Below are 19,690 nucleotides of genomic sequence, written 5' to 3'. Positions count from 1 at the left end.
TGTGTGGCTCCACCATGTTGTGCGAGGCCTGTGCGGAAGTGGCTGCCGGGCGTTTACGCGGACCTGCGGCCGGCAGTACAGGGCCACGTATTGGCACCAACGCTGTGTGGAGCACTCGGGCACCGTGCTGGCCCCCTGTGGGCCACGGAATTACACCAGCATCAACACTTAGCCGCCATGTTGCAGAATCCCGGCCTTCATGTATGCACACAACAATTGAATTGCGCCTCGATTTGACTTCCTTCCACCACACTCTGAGGCAGCGCATCCCTCATCCTAAACACTTGCTGTGTGACAAAGTGTTTTCTCCTTTTGCCAATTACCTTCAATCTGTGTCCCCTGGTTCTAGATGCTTCCAACAATGGGGAACAATCCTCTCCCTATTTACACTGCCCAGACCCCTCGGGCGCGATTCTCCGAAATGGAGAGAAACAGCCGACGCCAGAGTGAAACCAGGAGTGGTTCGCTCCGGCGGCGGAGGCCGCTCCTCGCCCCCTATTCTCCCCCCACCGGCGGGTGAGGAGCGGCGGCGCGTGAATTCCGAGCGCCCGGCCTTGACGCTTGCGTCAAAGCGGCGCACCGGGAATGACGCGGCCGGCGGCGCCTAAGTGACGTCAGCCGCGCATGCGCAGGTTGGCCGGCGCCAAACCGCGCATGTGCGGTTGCCGTCTTCCCCTCTGCTGCCCCGCAAGACATGGCGGCTTGATCTTGCGGAGCGGCAGGGGGAAAAGAGTGCGTCCTTTAGAGACGCCGGCCTGACGATCGTTGGGCACCGATCGCGGGCCAGATATCTCATGAGCACGCCCGTGGTGCTCGATCCTCCCTCTGCCCCCCCACAGGCCCCACACTTACCGGTCGCGCGATGTTCACGCCGGCAGCGACCAGGTGTGGTTGACGCCGGCGTGAACCGGTCGGGTTCGTCAGGCCGCTCGGCCCATTCGGGCCGGAGAATTGCCGGTCGCCGTGAGAAACGGCGAGCGCCGATTCTCCGAGCGGCGTGTCACAAAACGCGACACGCCATTTTTGGGGGGGGGGGGAGAATCGCGGGGGGTGCCAGGGCGGCGTGTCGTGATTCGCCCGGCCCTCCCGCGATTCTCCCACCCGGCGTGGGGAGCGGAGAATCGCGCCCCTCGTGTTTTTGAACATCTCGTATCAAATCTCCTCTCAACCTTCTCTTCTCCAAGGAAAACAGTCCCAACCTCTCCCATCTATTCACGGAATGAAATAGTTTTGGCTACTCCTGCAAAATCACCAGGATATCTGAACTAAATGGATCCACAAATTAGCTGCTAAATAATGACTAAAACAAAGGAAGTTAGGTTCTTGGTCAAAGCTGCAAGATTTAAAACATCGCTCAGAGTTGTTGTCAATTATTACCGTGATATTGGAGACAGATGTAGGGATGTGATTGTGATCACATTTGTTGTTTTATAGTCTTTACACACATTTCAGTCGGACCCTTGCAGTCACCTTAGCATGTCTTATGCTGGTCGTAAACGTTATGTGGCAGATGGTCTGAATTTATGGTGTTGTAAGTCTCACTTACCCAATCACGGAAGAATGGTGAAGATGTGCATTTCCATTTTTGTTTAGGTTTGGAATTATTCTTACAAAGTGACATTCGTGTTCGCAAAGGACACCTTGAATTCATCAGCTAGACAGCAATAAACATGTTGCACGTGTTCAAATGCTGACTCAATGCCTGGCATTCTGATTTGCAGTGCATCGCACTGAACAAGGTAACCCAGACATGGAGGGTGCAAACTGCAGCTGAGGATGAATTAGAAGAACTTCTGTTGCAAATTCTCTGGGAGTTTCTGGAGAGTTTCTGGAAGTGCAGAGGAGATTTACCAGGATGTTGCCTGGTATGGAGGGAAAATCTTATGAGGAAAGGCTGATGGACTTGAGGTTGTTTTCGTTAGAGAGAAGAAGGTTAAGAGGTGACTTAATAGAGGCATACAAAATGATCAGAGGGTTAGATAGGGTGGACAGCGAGAGCCTTCTCCCGCGGATGGGGGTGGCTAGCACGAGGGGACATAGCCTTAAATTGAGGGGTAATAGATATAGGACAGAGGTCAGAGGTGGGTTTTTTACGCAAAGAGTGGTGAGGCCATGGAATGCCCTACCTGCAACAGTAGTGAACTCGCCAACATTGAGGGCATTTAAAAGTTTATTGGATAAGCATATGGATGATAAGGGCATAGTGTAGGTTAGATGGCCTTTAGTTTTTTTTTCCATGTCGGTGCAACATCGAGGGCCGAAGGGCCTGTACTGCGCTGTATCGTTCTATGTTCTATGTTGCAAGTTCCTGGATTTGGCAGGGACTGTTGCTGCTTCCTCACGGGGAAGGGCAATGGATTTGATGATCTGTTCCCACAAAGACTGCGACAGATATGGGGTCAGCAGGGGATCAGGGGTTATGGGGGGGAGGCAGGAGAATGGCGATGAGAAAGTATCAGCCATGATTGAATGGCGGAGCAGACTCGATGGGCTGAGTGGCTTAATTCTGCTCCTATGCCTTATGATCTTATGGGCCTGCAGCGTGACAGGGGAATGGGGCAGAGGCTGAGGAGAGGGTAAACTCTGTACGATACCCTTTGCCAACCTGGAGCTGGACTCCTCCATGCTCCGTGACACTGACAGGAGGGTGTCTGACAGGACAGGCAATGGATGCCCACTGTCAATCTCCTGCAATCTTCTTGAGGTCATCCTCCTGAGCCCTCCGGAACAGGTCTATGATCTCCCCAATCGGCTGAACTGGCGCATGAACGTTCCCCCTGACTTGGTGACATCCCAGTGACATCCCACTGGTTCCCAGTTGATTCACTACCTGTTGAGCCCAATTCTACACTTGCTGCAGTGCCAGTTGGTGTCATATCAAGTAACAGGGCCTCTTCACCACTGCTATGCTGTTGCTCTTTCTCTGCTTCTTGAGCTGCTGCAGTTGGGCAGATGACATTCTTGGCAGTCTGAAATCGGGAACTCAGACGGGGAAGGCTAGGTTAAGTAACGAGCGGTGACTCCACAGTCTTACCATCGGCAGCTTCCTCATGAAGCTAAATAGCAGGGCAAGTGTGGGCCATGAGTTGAGATGGGACCGAAGGCAGGAACGTACAATCATCCCCAATGTTCTTAGTGGCACTGGGTGTTTCAGGTGTCTCCCTGATGCTGAGAACCATGAAAATGAAAATCGCTTATTGTCACGAATAGGCTTCAATGAAGTTACTGTGAAAAGCCCCTAGTCGCCACATTCCGGCGCCTGTTCGGGGAGGCTGGTACGGGAATCAAACCGTGCTGCTGGCCTGCTTGGTCTGCTTTAAAAGCCAGCGATTTAGCCTAGTGAGCTAAACCAGCCCCTAACCATTTGCTCCATTGGGTTAAGTGGATGCGAGTGACCTTGTCACCAGCCCCTCACCTCCCCCCCCCCCCCCCCCCCCCCCCCATGCCAACCTCCACCATGCTTTTAGTGCCGTACCCATCACGCTGGAACCCTGTCTTTGCCCAAATGTTCAATTTTGCATGTTTTAAATCTCTGCAGAATTATTTGGTGCAGTTTCCCTTTAAGAGGGACAGACCGTCTTTAAGAAGAGCAGGCCAGTTGCACCACATAATGTTGATTAGCCACCTGGTGGGTGCAGAGGCAGTCAGTAGTAACAAAGAGGAAACCAGCAATGAGGATCTGCTTGACCCTGTGGTTTTTTAAAAATGTATTCTTTCACAGGATGTGCATGTCACTGTCTAGGCCAGCATTTATTGCCCATCCTTACTCGTCATTGAGAAGGTGGTGGTCTTTCTAGGTGATAGAGGTTGTGGGTTTTTTTAAGGTGCTGTCGAAGGAGCCTTGGTGAGTTGTTGCAGTGTGTTTTGGAGATGGTACACACGGCTGCCACCATGTGTCGGTGGTGCAAGGAGTGAATGTGGTGTTGGATGGGGTGCCAATCAAATGGGCTGCTTTGTCTTGGATGGTGTCGAGCTTCTTGAGTGTTATTGGAGCTGCACTCGTCCAGGCAAGTGGAGAGTATTCCATCACACTCCTGGCTTGTGCTTTGTAGACGGTGGACAGATGTTGAACTTTCCAAAGGAGCCCCATGCACAATAAACAGGGCTGGCAAAGTCCTCCTCTGGAATGCCAGGAGATATTCCTTTCGCCAATGCAGTGGTGAGCCAGACTCTCAGTGACAGAATTCAGTGAGCGCCGCCAAAGAGTCACCCAACCGAGAAACGTTCGCTCCCTTCTCTCAACACAGAGGCTGTCAGACCTGCTGAGAATGTTCAGTATTTTCTGGCTTTGTTTCAGATTCCGGCCTCCGCAGTCATTTGCTTTTATCTCAGTGACTTATCCCAGCAGCGATCCCTTTAAGTGATTGCTTCCATCTTCACATATGTTACAAGGTAATAAACAGGCCGAGTGCTGATTATAAATGTATTGGGCCAGAGCCAAGGTGTTTAATCAAACACAGGAAAAGATTCATTGCGATGGAGGCCCTGACATATTGAAGTCGTCTTTTTATAATGGTTTAGGAAGTAGATACCTTTAATTTGATAGTGTCTGAGAAATTTGAACCGTTTTAAGAAGTGGAGCCATTAGCAAAGATTGCGAGATCATGTCAGTGCGGATTTAATGCCTTGATGCTCTCCTTTCCTACAGCTTTCTAGCCATTTCCAAACATAGGTAACAGAAACAGGAGCCAGCCTATTAAAAATATTTTAGTGGGGGGGTGGGGGGGGGGGGGGTCACGTGGTATACGTGTGGGAGCGGCTGCGCTTTCTCGAGAACTGACTCTCCTCGTCTTTTAATCTTTTATTTTATCCTCGTGCACATTACATAGTTGTCTTTTTTGGGGACATATGTCTTCCACTATGTCCCTGGGTGATCCTGATTGGAGTTTTGCGATGAGGAGTCAAGTTAAGTGGTTGAGACTTTGGCGGTTGGAGTTGGGGTTGTTTGGGAAGGGCCCCAGCTCGCAGTGGCGTTGCTGGTGAATGGGCATTCACCCTGATGTGTTAGGCAGGTTGGTTCGATGTGGACTGCACTCGATGCAGGGAAGTTAGAAACAGACGTCTAACACTGGAGAAGATCCAACACTGTTTTATTCAACTATAGAACTGCTGTACATATTCAGCTGTGGGTCGACACTATACTGATCTGACTGGTGACCTTGTAGTATCCTGACCAGGCTTACTAGCTACCGCGTGGTGTTTGCACTTGCTAGCTCGTGGACTCTGACTGTCTCAGTAGCTGAGTCCCGAGAGAGCGGGAAACCTAGTGCCCTCTGGCTTTATAGTGGCTGTGTCCTGTCTGGTGATTGGCTGCACTGTGCTGTGGGCTTACTGGTCATCCTGTGTGTCAATCACTGCCTGTCTGCATCTCATTATATACATGAGTGGATATTATGACACGCCCCAGTGGTGCTGTGTACATCGCGATGATGGCCGTTATTGCGTATGTTGTTCGAGATGAGAATCTGGGCCCCGTGGTGCAGAACGTTGGAGTTCACTCTGAGGAACAGCGAGGTATCCTTGGGAGAATGGTGGAGGCGCAGGAGAAAATGCTCGTATTCGATAAGAGCGTTTTCCCTGGTAAGGACCTGCCTTGGTGTCGTTGAGGTCCTGCTGCATGGTGTGTCAATCTGCCCTGGCAGGATCGGGAGGTCGGGGCCAGACAAGGGCTATCCGTGAGCCCAGTCCATGGTGAGGAGTGAGAGGTGAGTTCCCGCTTGTGTTGGTGTATTGGTCTGCTCCTGAACATGGCGCAAAATGTTTGTCCTGAACGCTGATGGTAATTGCGAGTATTCGCTGATTGGGAGGGTGTGAACCATTTGACCATGTTTACATGACCTTGTCCTGTTTCTCCCTTGTTTTCTGGTTGGGTTTATAGAGGCAGCAAGTTATGTCCGACGATTGTACCGAGCTCATTATACTCATGTCCCCCTCTGTATCCATGTATGCTGAGCCTTTTCTCGCTGTGCCGTTTTATTCTTGTGGTTTTGTTGCGTTGTCATAATAAACATACTTTAAAAATAGATATATTTTAGTACAGTCGTCACCAGCAACCACGCGTATTACAGATAACTGTTCCAGCCAGTTAAATGGGAACTTCTGTTCAAGATCATTCCCGTTATACCGATTTCAAATCTTTGATTATTTGAAGCTTCTGGCACCTGTTCAATCAGCTCTTTGCTCCTTGTTAAGTGTGACTAGCTTCTGCACAAAATCTTCTGTCGTCGCCAGTTTAACAGCTCCAGATTTATTTCAGGCAGATTGGGATTCGATCACCCGAGACATTTGATGCTGCTCCCCAGGAACATGAGGAGATTTATGTGGATGTTGCCAATGGAATTTTTGAGATGAGGAAGGAGTGAAGAGGCTGGGGTCTGGAATTATTCGATTGGCTAGGATCAGGGCGATAGAACATAGAACATAGAACAGTACAGCACAGAACAGGCCCTTCGGCCCTCGATGTTGTGCCGAGCAATGATCACCCTACTCAAACCCACGTGTCCACCCTATACCCGTAACCCAACAACCCCCCCCCCCCCCCCCTTAACCTTACTATTAGGACACTATGGGCAATTTAGCATGGCCAATCCACCTAACCCGCACATCTTTGGACTGTGGGAGGAAACCGGAGCACCCGGAGGAAACCCACACACACACGGGGAGGACGTGCAGACTCCGCACAGACAGTGACCCAAGCCGGGAATCGAACCTGGGACCCTGGAGCTGTGAAGCAGATGTGCTAACCACAATGCTACCGTGCTGCCCCATTCCCGACCTTAGCCCGATTGGATGGCTAGGATCAGGGGGATTGGATTGGCTAGGATCAGGGGGATTGGATTGGCTAGGATCAGGGGGATTGGATTGGCTAGGGTCAGGGGGATTGGATTGGCTAGGATCAGGGGGATTGGATTGGCTAGGATCAGGAGGATTGGATTGGCTAAGGTCGGGAATGATTGGATTGGCTAGGATCAGGGTGATTGGATTGGCGAGGATCAGGGCGATTGGATTGGCTAGGCTCAGGGGGATTGGATTGGCTAGGATCAGGGGATTGGATTGGCTAGGATCAGGGGGATTGGATTGGCTAGGATCAGGAGGATTGGATTGGCTAAGGTCGGGAATGATTGGATTGGTTAGGATCAGGGGGATTGGATTGGCGAGGATCAGGGCGATTGGATTGGCTAGGATCAGGGAAATTGGATTGGCTAGGATCAGGGGGATTGGATTGGCTAGGATCAGGGGAGGATTGGATTGGCTAGGATCCGGGGAGGATTGGATTGGCTAGGATCAGGGGGCTTGGATTGGCTAGGATCAGGGGAGGATTGGATTGGCTAGGATCAGGGGGATTGGATTGGGTAGGATCAGGGGAGGATTGGATTGGCTAGGATCCGGGGAGGATTGGATTGGCTAGGATCAGGGGGATTGGATTGGCTAGGATCAGGGGAGGATTGGATTGGCTAGGATCAGGGGGATTGGATTGGCTAGGATCAGGGGAGGATTGGATTGGTTAGGATCAGGGGGATTGGATTGGCTAGGATCAGGGGGATTGGATTGGCTAGGATCAGGGGGATTGGATTGGCTGGGATAATTTTCTTTATAATGGAAGAATCTGAGCAGATATTTAATTGGTGGATATGGGGCGGATTGGAAGGGACCTATTCTCCTGAGTAAAGGGTTCAATAACCAGGCGACATTGATTTGAAATAATTGGTGAGGGGATGAAAGGGGACTTGAATAATTGATTTTTCACCCAGAGGATGGTGAGAATCTGGAACTCACTGCATGAAACAGAAACCCTCAAGAATTAAAGATAAAGTACCTGGACATGCCACAACCTATCGGCTACACATCAAGGGAAGTTTTGGCTGATTCTCCGTTATGACAGACAAGATGGGCTGAATGGCCTCATTCTGGGTGGACATTTTTGCTGCGTCCATGATTCTATCTGAGGATTTACTGATTACCTCATATAACTGATAATCTCTGTTAGTAACCAGTCCGGTAACTTTAATCAATGGGCTGCCACGGCCCCCTTCTCGAAATGGATACTCATTGCTGTGGCCAGGGTTCTGTTTATTATTAAAGAGTACGGTTTATGTAGTTGTGTTCACTTGACGCTTCTTTTTATTTCTGCATCGTGCAGTTTGCTGGATCCAGGAGCAGGGAGTTAGTATAATGGGGTGGAACCCCAGAAACTGGTGATTGCTGACATTGGACATCCAGCGTTGACTGCAAGGGGAGGTTAGCCATGGCTGAGATGGAGCCATGGTTTGGGTTGAATTGGAAGGAGAGGCTGGTGGCCATTCTTTGTGTCCAACGAGCGAGGCACCTTCCTGTCAGTACCCTGGCCCTCTACCTCATTTCTCCAGGTGGTACTGGCAAGATGGGAGGATGTTAATCACCCAAATACCAGCTCTGGTATCCCACCACATCTCCGTGTGACCAAGGAAGAGGCAGCCAGCAATGGGTATGAGCACAGAGTGATTCAGATCGGTATAGGAACATGAGGGCTGACAGAGTTGTCTAGTTTTACTCCCTTTTCCATTCCAAACACACTCAATGGGCTGGCAGAGGACAATCCAGTCCATCGTGTATCCAAAGCTTCTTAGTGTTTGTCTGTGAAATCAGAACATAGAATTTACAGTGCAGAAGAAGGCCATTCGGCCCATCGAGTCTGCACCGGCGCTTGGAAACAGCACCCCACTTAAGCCGCACACGTCCACCCTATCCCGGAACCCAGTAACCCCATCTAACCTTTTTTGGACACTGAGGGCAATTTAGCATGGCCAATTCACTTAACCTGCACATCTTTGGACTGTGGGAGGAAACCGGAGCACCCGGAGGAAACCCACGCAGACACGGGGAGAACGTGCAGACTCCGCACAGGCAGTGACCCAAGCCGGGATTCGAACCTGGGACCCTGGAGCTGGAAAGCAACCATTCTAACCACTGTACTACTGTGCTGCCCCTTAACCCTGACTCTAGTTGCTTCTCTGAGGTACTACCTGACCAACAGGACTACATGAGTTTTTACTGCTGGATATCAGTCTGAACCTTTTTGAGCAGAGGCGACCTCTGCTCCCAGCACCCAAGTCATCAATCACTGAATCTTAAATTTTACAGAACAGAAGGAAGTAATTCAGCTCTCAACACCTGTAATGACTCTCTCCAAGATCAAATTAACTCGGTCCTATCCCCCTGTCCTTAAACATTCCTTTATTGGTTCTGCTTCCTGGACTCTTTCTGGCAGGGTATTACGTGATCAAGCAAAACCACAGATTAGAAATTCTCCTAATATCTTCATTTTACAGACAGCAAGATGGTGATGTAGTGGTAATAATAATCTTTATTAGTATCACAAATAGGCTTACATTAGCACTGCAAAGACATGACTGTGAAAATCCCCTCGTCGCCACATTCCGGCGCCTGTTCGGATACACTGAGGGACAATTCAGAATGTCCAATTCACCTAACAGCACGTCTTTCGGGACTTGTGAGAGGAAACCGGATGAAACCCATGCAGACATGGGGAGAATGTACATAGAATATACAGTGCAGAAGGAGGCCATTCGGCCCATCGAGTCTGCACCGACCCACTTAAGCCCTCACTTTCATCCTATTCCCGTAACCCAGTAACCCCCCTAACCTTTTTGGTCACTAAGGGCAATTTATCACGGCCAATCCACCTAACCTGCACTGTGGGAGGAAATCGGAGCACCCGGAGGAAACCCACGCAGACACAGGGAGATCGTGCAGACTCCGCACAGACAGTGACCCAGCGTGGAATCGAACCCGGGTCCCTGGCGCGGTGAGGCAACAGTGCTAACCACTGAGCTACCGTGCCGCCCTAAATTTAAACCTAATTTCTATTTCAATGATTGTCTATAACAATGTTTAGCATCATGATTCTTTTGGTTGTAGCAGCCTCACAATTTGACACTGTGAAGCTGGGACCCTGGCGCTGTGAGGCAACAGTGCTAACCACTGTGCTGCCGTGCCACCCATCATAATGTCACCAGACCTGTACACCAGGTCACCGCTTTGAGGCTATAGGTTCAAATCCCAGCATGCCAGCTGGCAGAATTCCAAAACCAATTAACAAATACATAGAGCTTGTGACCATGGCAACAATCATCAGCTGTTTTTATTTTAGTAATCACAAATTATGTTTCATTTGTCCTCAAATACATTTTGTTACAAAAGACAAATACTGCAGATGTCGGAAATCCAAAACATAAACTGAAATTCCTGGGATCACTCTGCAGATCAAGCAGCACCTGTTCATTATCGTTAACTTGGCCATCGAGCAAGCGACTGGCGGGCAGCCATCACGAAAACCTGGAGCCGGGAACGCAGCCTGGCCGGCCACTGGATCAGGATCGTCTTCTTGCCGGGCATGTCGGCCGCCGACAAGGAATGGAGAATCCTGAAAAAGATTCCGGATCCGATGACCGGCTCTTCAGCGACATCCTGCAGTAGGCCTTCAGACACTTTCTTCAATCCGATCCGCAAGGAGGTGAATTTCCTCAAGTGGTTCAACATCTACTGCCGCCAGACCCGCATCATTCTCTTGGTTGACAGATGTCCGTGAGGGAAGGAAATCCGCCATCCTTCCCTGGTCTGGCCTACGTGTGACTCCAGGCCCGTATTTGCCCTCTGAAAAGTCTCAGCGGGCCACTTGTTATTGGGGATCATCAGCCATCTCTTGAAAGAAAAAAGATATCGTTTTGGCAATTTCAGCTACTTAGATGGCCTCTCGTCATTAGATCATTGGCCAGTGAAATGGGTCTTCAGACGGCGAAGAACCTTCAGAATTTTAATCACCAAGATCAAACCTCCTCTTTACTTGCTTTGCGTGCTCAAAGGTATCTCTCATCTGCTCTTGGAAGGAAATCATCTCACCCCTGGTATCATGGTTTCCTCCCACAGTCCAAAGATGTGCGGGTTAGGTGGATTGGCCATGCTGAATCGCCCTTAGTGTCCAAAACATGTTAAGTGGGGGTTACTGGGTTACGGGGGTAGGGTAGATCCGTAGGCTTCAGTAGGGTGCTCTTTGTAAGGGCCAGTGCAGACTCGATGGGCCGAATGGCCTCCTTCTGCACTGTAAATTCGATGATTCCACGATTAGCCTTTTCTGCACCTTCTCCATGACCTCCATATGCTCCCTAAAGTAAGGAGACCAAAAGCATTGGGGAGGGATCATCACATCGCAGCAGAAACCTGATCAATTGTTAATGTAGGTTTAGCATTATCACTGCTCCTTTTATATTTCATATTTTATTTATCAACGCAAGAATGCAAGATCTTTGTGGCTTTCTTGACTAATTCCCCCACATTTATTCTCGATCCCAGGGTAATTTGTTAGGCAGTTAAAAGCCGACAAACCAAGTATGATTCAAACAAACTCCTTTTTATTGGTGAGGTGCAGGAAACACACTAGGTGGAATATTCCTGGCCCTGGGAGAGTGGGCTTTGAGCTGTGGAGGGTGGACCGGCTGCTAAACTATCAGGGAGGACTTCCAGTGGCGGCCATGGAGTTAACGGTCGCACATTCAGCAGCTCTCACCCTTACTGTTTTTCTTTATGGTGTTTAAGCTGGATTTTTCAGAAAATTTCTCAACATTAGTTGATCGAAGGGAGAGGAAAAGGAGGTGACCCTCAATTTATGGAATCGTGTCCAAATAAGAGTCGAGAAAGGAGAAACCAAAAGATGAAGGGAATAGATAGGATAGATGCGGGCAGGTTGTTTCCACTGGCGGGTGACAGCAGAACTAGGGGGCATAGCCTCAAAATAAGGGGAAGTAGATTTAGGACTGAGTTTAGGAGGAACTTCTTCACCCAAAGGGTTGTGAATCTATGGAATTCCTTGCCCAGTGAAGCAGTTGAGGCTCCTTCATTACATGTTTTTAAGGTAAAGATAGATAGTTTTTTGAAGAATAAAGGGATTAAGGGTTATGGTGTTCGGGCCGGAAAGTGGAGCTGAGTCCACAAAAGATCAGCCATGATCTAATTGAATGGCGGAGCAGGCTCGAGGGGCCAGATGGCCTACTCCTGCTCCTAGTTCTTATGTTCTTATGTTCTTATGGGTGAAAGCAAGAATCAGAGGTCATCTAGCTCAATGGTAAAGAGGCAAAGTGTGTCCACATCAGCTCACTGGTCAATGGAGCAATGGGTCGAGTACCTGGATGAGGAGTTTGGGCTCCTTTCCACAGGAAAGGCTGAGGGTCAGGAGGGTAAAAGGGGCAATATATGAACATGGGGAGGAAGCTGGCAGGATGCTGGCACATCAGCTGAGGAAACAAGAGGCGGCGAGAGAAATAGGGAAAATAAAGGATTTGAGGGGAAGACGGTGACGGACCCGAGGCGATGAATGAACTATTGCGGGAATTTTATAGCCAGCTATATGAGTCGGAAACCCCGGATGAGGAGGAGGGCATGAATCAATTCCGGAGGAGGCTAGCGTTCCCGAAGGTAAATGAGGAGCAGGTAGAGGCCCTGGGGGGGGGGGCCCGATTGGGCTTGGGGAGATGATAGATGGACTGGGGGCTATGCATAGAACATAGAACATAGAACATAGAACATTACAGCGCAGTACAGGCCCTTCGGCCCTCGATGTTGCGCCGACCTGTGAAACCACTCTAAAGCCCATCTACACTGTTCCCTTATCATCCAAATGTCTATCCAATGACAATTTGAATGCCCTTAGTGTTGGCGAGTCCACTACTGTTGCAGGCAGGGCATTCCACGCCCTTACTACTCTCTGAGAAAATAACCTACCTCTGACATCTGTCCTATATCTATCTCCCCTCAATTTAAAGCTATGTCCCCTCGTGCTAGACATCACCATCCGAGGAAAAAGGCTCTCACTGTCCACCCTATCTAATCCTCTGATCATCTTGTATGCCTCAATTAAGTCGCCTCTTAACCTTCTTCTCTCTAACAAAAACAGCCTCAAGTCCTTCAGCCTTCCTTCATAAGATCTTCCCTCCATACCAGGCAACATCCTGGTAAATCTCCTCTGCACCCTTTCCAATGCATCCACATCCTTCCTATAATGCGGCGACCAGAATTGCACGCAATACTCCAAATGCGGCCGCACCAGAGTTTTGTACAGCTGCAACATGACCTCATGGCTCCGAAACTCAATTCCTCTACCAATAAAAGCTAACACACCGTATGCCTTCTTAACAACCCTCTCAACCTGGGTGGCAACTTTCAGGGATTTATGTACATGGACACCGAGATCTCTCTGCTCATCCACACTACCAAGAAGCTTACCATTAGCCCAGTACTCTGTCTTCCTGTTATTCCTTCCAAAATGAATCACCTCACACTTTTCTGCATTAAACTCCATTTGCCACCTGTCAGCCCAGCTCTGCAGCTTATCTCTGTCCCTCTGTAACTTATAACATCCTTCAGCACTATCCACAACTCCACTGACTTTAGTCTCATCTGCAAATTTACTCACCCATCCTTCTGCGCCCTCCTCCAGGTCATTTATAAAAATGACAAACAGCAGTGACCCCAAAACAGATCTTTGTGGTACACCACTAGTAACTGGACACCAGTCTGAACATTTCCCATCAACCACCACCCTTTGTCTTCTTCCAGCTAGCCAATTTCTGATCCAAACTGCTAAATCACCCTGAATCCCATGTCTCTGAATTTTCTGCAATAGCCTACTGTGGAGAACCTTATCAAACGCTTTACTGAAATCCATATACACCACATCAACTGCTTTACCCTCATCCACCTGTTTGGTCACCTTCTCAAAGAACTCAATAAGGTTTGCGAGGCACGACCTACCCTTCACAAAACCATGTTGACTATCTCTAATCAAATTATTCCTTTCCAGATGATTATACATCCTATCTCTTATACACCTTTCCAAGACTTTACCCACAATAGAAGTAAGGCTCACTGGTCTATAGTTACCGGGGTTGTCTCTACTCCCCTTCTTGAACAAGGGGACAACATTTGCTATCCTCCAGTCTTCTGGCACTATTCCTGTAGACAAAGATAACTTAAAGATCAAAGCCAAAGGCACAGCAATCTCCTCCCTAGCTTCCCAGAGAATCCTAGGATAAATCCCATCCAGCCCAGGGGACTTATCTATTTTCCCACTTTCCAGAATGCAATCAGGTGAAGCCCCGGAATCTGATGGGTTCCCAGTGGAATTTTATAAGAAGTTCTCTGGGTTCCTGGGGCCGCTCCTGGTTCAGGCTTTCAACGAGTCCAAGGAGCTGGGAGTACTCCCCCCAACGTTGTCACAGGCATCAATTTATCTCATCCTGAAGCGTGACAAGGATCCGGAGAGCTGTGGATGGTACAGGCCAATCTCCCTCTTGAATGTAGATGCCAAATTATTGGCAAAGATCCTGGCCACTCGAATAGAGGATTGTGTCCCGGAGATAATTAGGGAGGATCAGACGGGATTTGTAAAGAGCAGGCACCTGACATCCAACATTAGACGGCTTCTTAATGTAATTATGATGCCAGCGGAGGGGCGCGAGGCTGAGGTGGTAGTGGAATGGAAGTATCTATGAGATATTTTAGGCAGGTTTGGGTTTGGGAAAGGATTTGTGGAGTGGGTCCGGCTACTGTACCAGGCCCCGGTGGCAAATGTAAGAACTATCCGAGTTCAGTCAGAATATTTGAGTCTTTGTCGGGGGACAAGGCAGGGATGCCCTCTCTCCCCATTACCGTTTGCCATGGCCATAGAACCCTCAGCAATGGCTCTGAGAGCAGTAAATACCTGGAGGGGAATAGTGAGGGGGGGGGGGGGGGGGGGGGGGGGGTGGAGCACAGGGTCTCTCTCTATGCTGCTTTATATCACGGACCCGATGGGGGGATGACCAAAATCATGGAGGTATGAGGAGAATTTGGGCGATTTTCAGGCTATAAGTTAAACATGGGAAAAAGCGAGATGTTTGTGATTCAGGCACGGGGCAGGAAAGGAGGCTGAAGGAGCTACCTTTTACAGTGGTTGGGAAGAGTTTTAGGTATCTGGGGATTCCAGTGGCCAAGGATTGGGGGCAGCTTCACAAGTTAAATTTGGGCAAAGCAGTGGATCAAATGAGAAGGGATTTTTGTAGGTGGGACACGTATGCTCCCGCTGACGCTGGCGGGGAGGGTTCAGACGGTGAAGATGACGGTCCTTCCGAGACTGCTTTTGTTTTTTCAGTGTCTCCCGATTTTTGTCCCAAAGGCTTTTTCAGAAGTATGGATGTGCCGATATCGAGGTTTATATGGGCGGGTAAAACCCCGAGAATAAAGAGGGTACTCCTAGAACAGGCCCGCAGGGAAGGGGGATTGGCTCTCCCGAGCTTTATTAAGTATTACTGTGCTGCCAACATATCGATGGTCAGGAAGTGGGTAGTGGGGGAGGGGTCGGTCTGGGAGCGAATGGAGGCAGCATCCTGCAAAGGTACGAGTCTGGAGGCTTTACTGACAGCGCCCCTGCCGTTCTCGCCGGCTCGGTACTCCACAGGTCCTGTGGTGGTGGCAGCCCTGAGGGTGTGGGGGCAATGGAGGCAGCATATGAGACTGAAGCGTGGTCAGTGTGGTCACCAATCTGTGCCAATCACCGGTTTGTCCCGGGGGGGGGGGGGGGGGGGGGGGGGGGGGCTGGATGGGGGCTTTAAGGTATGGCAGCGGGCAGGGATTGAGAGGTTTGGGGATCTATTCATTCAGGAGGGCTTTCCGACCTTGGAGACATTAGAGGAGGAGTTTGACTTGCTGGGAGGGAACGGGTTTCGGTATCGTCAAGTGCGGGACTTTGTACGGAGACAGGTCCCAAGCTTTCCTCGCCTCCCCCTGAGGGGACTACAGGATAAAGTGCTGTCAAAACCAGGGATTCGTCTGGAGTTGGCAGCCGTTCATTGATTTCTTTCACAAAAACTGAGCGTCAGCAGTAAGGGGGGAAAGGGAAAAAGGGGGGGGGGGGAGGAGGAAAATAGGAGGCATGGTAATGTTAGATAAGGACAGGGAATTTAGTACACGGGTAATTGGGGATAGGGTGGGAGAAGTGGGGTACGTGGTCTATTGTGTGTTGTTATTTTAGGGGGCATTTTGTGCATCGACCCGCGCGGTTGTTTTAGAAATGTCAATCTGAAAAATTGTGAAAATTACAAATGCTTCAATAAAATATATTTTTAAAAAACTAGCAGGGAGCATTGTTGGAATGGCCCCCTTGTGCAGTCTCACTGCCGGGGTGGGTTGGGGAGGGGGGGGGTTCCCAGCGCAGGGCGGGACTGCGGATCGGCTGCCTGCTCATGCAGGCCTGTTTACATAATTTAGGCCCTAATTAGGGGGTCCATCCCATTCCCTCCCCCCCCATCCGTTCCATTCCCCCTCCCCCCACCCCCACCACGTGAGTAGGCTGCCAACATAATGGGGTAGACCTCCACACAGCAGCTCTGGGGACCAGTGGAGCCTCAGGCCCCATGGCCTGAAGTAGAGATCAGTGGGGCCTTCCACCCCCAGCCACCCACAATTTAGAATTCCATTTCTGAGGGCACCTCCATTTTGAGGCGTCCTCATCCTTTCCCAGCTGCCCCGGCAGCACCCGCCTCTCCCTCTCATTGGGCTTCGGGAGCCTTCCTGCCACCTGGCAGGTGTGAGCTTGGGACCTACATTCATAGTTCTGACGCCTGTGGGAGAATTCAGCAGTCGGTATGGGCATGTGTTCTGCCAGAAGGCCCAGTGTGGGCTTGATGCTTCATCCTGAGCTGAGTTCTAGGATGTTCTTGGCAGTGGTGCCCTCCTGCTCTCAGGGCCAAGGCGAGGAGGCAGGTTCCCAAGTCTACCTTGGCAGGAATGACGATCAAACCCACACTGATGGTGTGATTCTGAACCACAAGCTAACCAACCGAGCTAACCCTTGGCAGTCAGTATTCAGAGCAATTACCCTGATTTCCCATAAAAGCAAATGACTGCGGATGCTGGAATCGGAAACAAAAACAGGAAATAGTGGACAATCTCAGCAAGGTCTGGCAAGGATCTAGACATAGACATAGAACAGTACAGCACAGTACAGGCCCTTCGGCCCTCAATGTTGTGCCGAGCCATGATCACCCTACTCAAACCCACGTATCCACCCTATACCCGTAACCCAACAACCCCCCCCCCCTTAACCTTACTTTTATTAGGACACTACGGGCAATTTAGCATGGCCAATCCACATAACCCGCACATCTTTGGACTGTGGGAGGAAACCGGAGCACCCGGAGGAAACCCACGCACACAGGGGGAGGACGTGCAGACTCCACACAGACAGTGACCCAAGCCAGGAATCGAACCTGGGACCCTGGAGCTGTAAAGCATTTATGCTAACCACCATGCTACCCTGCTGCCCTGATCTGTGGAGAGAGAACGGAGTTAACGTTTCGAGTCTGGATGACTCTTTGTCAAAGCGGGGCCGGTTTTTCCACCTGGGTGCGATGTAACCTTGATCGCGCTCAGCGCTCCAGGAATCTGTATCTATTCCTCTTTGGACCTTGGCTTAGTCCTGACCGTGTCTATCTTTTTCACTGAATGTTGCTGGTCTAAGTCAACATAGCAAACTCTCTCGGAACCAAAGTGACATGAGGAAGAACGTTATCACACAGCGAGCGGTCAGGGTTTGGGATGCTCCCGCCTGAGACTGGGGTGGAGACAGATTAAATCGAAGCTTTCAAAATTAGGCTGTTACGTGAAAAGGGAGAACCGCGCAGGGTTAGGGGGAGAAGGAGGCGGATCGGGCCCAGGTGAATTGCTTATTCGGAGGGCTGATGCCGACCTGACGGGCTAAAGGGCCTGACAGGGGAGTGGGATACCTAGATCTTGGTTTCGGACAAAGCTCGGCACAACATCGAGGGCCGAAGGGCCTGTTCTGTGCTGTGCTGTACTGTACTGTTCTGCTCCGTAACAATTCGTTCTGTGGCCTTGACCTTTGCTGCAAGTCCCGCGGCCTCTTCAGTCCAAGAATCCCGCTCTCGCGGCTGATTCTGATCTCTCTAATTTTATTTCCTCTGCAGGTGATTGCAGAAGAGCTATCAGGAAATGATGATTATGTGGAATTTACATTCAGCGCGAGGAAACTAGATGATAAGGTAAGGACAGAAAAGTTAATTATCGACAAACAAATGCAGATCAGGTTTTTTTAAAAACTCTCTCGTGGTGTTAATCATCCTTTCATTGAATAATTTGTTCCCCCGAAATGTAATTTCAATTTGTAGGATCCTTCCAATATTAGAAAGTGAAACCTTATACGCGAGCTATCAGTACACAGCCTGGTTCTGTACAGGAATGCATTTGTGTGCACTGATGCAATTTTCAGCATGTTCAATTTTAATTTTCACCTGCTCAGACATGTTTCGAAGTCTCTCTTCTGGCTTTCCCACTGAGATTGTAATTGTCTGAGGTGATTACAAAATTCCCGTCGCAAAATATCGCGGCAGCGTGAGAGCTCCTGCTCCTGAGCCCATCGGGCCTCCTCCCCTCAACATTGACGGCAGTCTGTCTTTCAAACGTCCATCCGGATAAACAACCGCAGATCAGTCAGTGTTGACCACGTGTCTGTGAGCTTTTCACGCAGCCTTGTCGGGGGTCCGGCTTCCCTCCCCTCAGTCCGCCCTCTGCCTTCCGTTGTTCGTCTCCGTCATCACACGGGTGTGTGGCACCGGGAGAAAGGAGGCCCCTGTACCCACCCCCCCCCCCCCCCCCCAACCCTAGCCGTCATACAGATCCAGCTAGGTGACACAGGTGCATCCATGGGTCCAGCAGCACAATGCTGTCCATGACGACTAGCTCGCCGTGGAGACGGAGGCAGGATTCCGTTTGGACTTGGGTTTAGTGTCACCTGTACCGAGGTACACCTCCAGCTGCCTTGGGAAAGCGGGCAGCAGAATCAAAGACCCCTTCCCACTCGGGTTATTCTCTCTTCCACCCTCTTCCATCGGGCAGGAGGTACAAACGTTGGAGAACAGGTTCAAAAGCAGCTTCTTTCCCGCTGTTATCAGACTCCTGAATGACCCTCTTACGGACAGAACTGATCTCTTCACACATCTTCTCTATTGAGTAGCACTACACTCTGCATGCTTCACCCGATGCCTGTGCCTATGTATTTACATTGTGTATTTATGTATGTTCTATGCTTTTTCTTGTATGGAACCACCTGTCTGGACTGTACGCAGAACAATACTTTTCACTGTACCTCGGTACACGTGACAATAAGTCAAATCCAACATGCCGAATTTCCTTAGTTTCCTGATGAAGTATATGCGCTGTTGTACTTTCTTGGTCGTAGCGTCGACATTTGGACCAGGACAGATTGTTGGTGATGTGCACACCTTGGAATTTGAAGCCGTCAACCGTCTCCACCTTGGCCCCATTGATACTTTGCTTCCTGAAGTCAATGACCAACTCCTTAGTTTTGCTAACGTTGAGGGAGAGATTGTTATCGTTACACCACTCCACTAAGTTCTCTATCTCCCTTCTATATTCTGACTCGTCATTGTTCGAGATCTAACGGTCATGTCATCAGCAAATTTGTAGATGGAGTTGGAGCCGAATTTTGCCAGCAGTCGTGTGTGTATAGGGAGTATAGTAGGGGCCTAAGTATGCAGTCTTGCAGAGCCCCAGTATTGAGGACTATTGTGGAGGAGGTTTTGTTGTTTATCCTTGCTGATTTTGGTCTATGAGTCAGGAAGTT

General features: G+C 49.9%; 1 protein-coding gene across 1 annotated transcript in view; it reads left to right on the top strand.

The window, feature by feature from the left end:
* cpne4b (copine IVb) overlaps positions 1 to 19,690 on the top strand; it is a 469,926-nt gene that overhangs the window by 301,428 nt on the left and 148,808 nt on the right. Inside the window, exon 5 of the mRNA XM_038796566.1 lies at positions 18,015 to 18,089. Coding sequence (XP_038652494.1) covers positions 18,015 to 18,089 — 75 coding nt within the window. The remainder of the gene's footprint in view (positions 1 to 18,014; positions 18,090 to 19,690) is intronic.

This window comes from Scyliorhinus canicula, chromosome 5 (genome assembly GCF_902713615.1).
Source record: "Scyliorhinus canicula chromosome 5, sScyCan1.1, whole genome shotgun sequence".
In the NCBI taxonomy this organism is placed as follows: Eukaryota; Metazoa; Chordata; class Chondrichthyes; order Carcharhiniformes; family Scyliorhinidae; genus Scyliorhinus; species Scyliorhinus canicula.
Note: the sequence above shows the minus strand (reverse complement) of the source record. Positions and strands in the feature narration are given on the sequence as shown.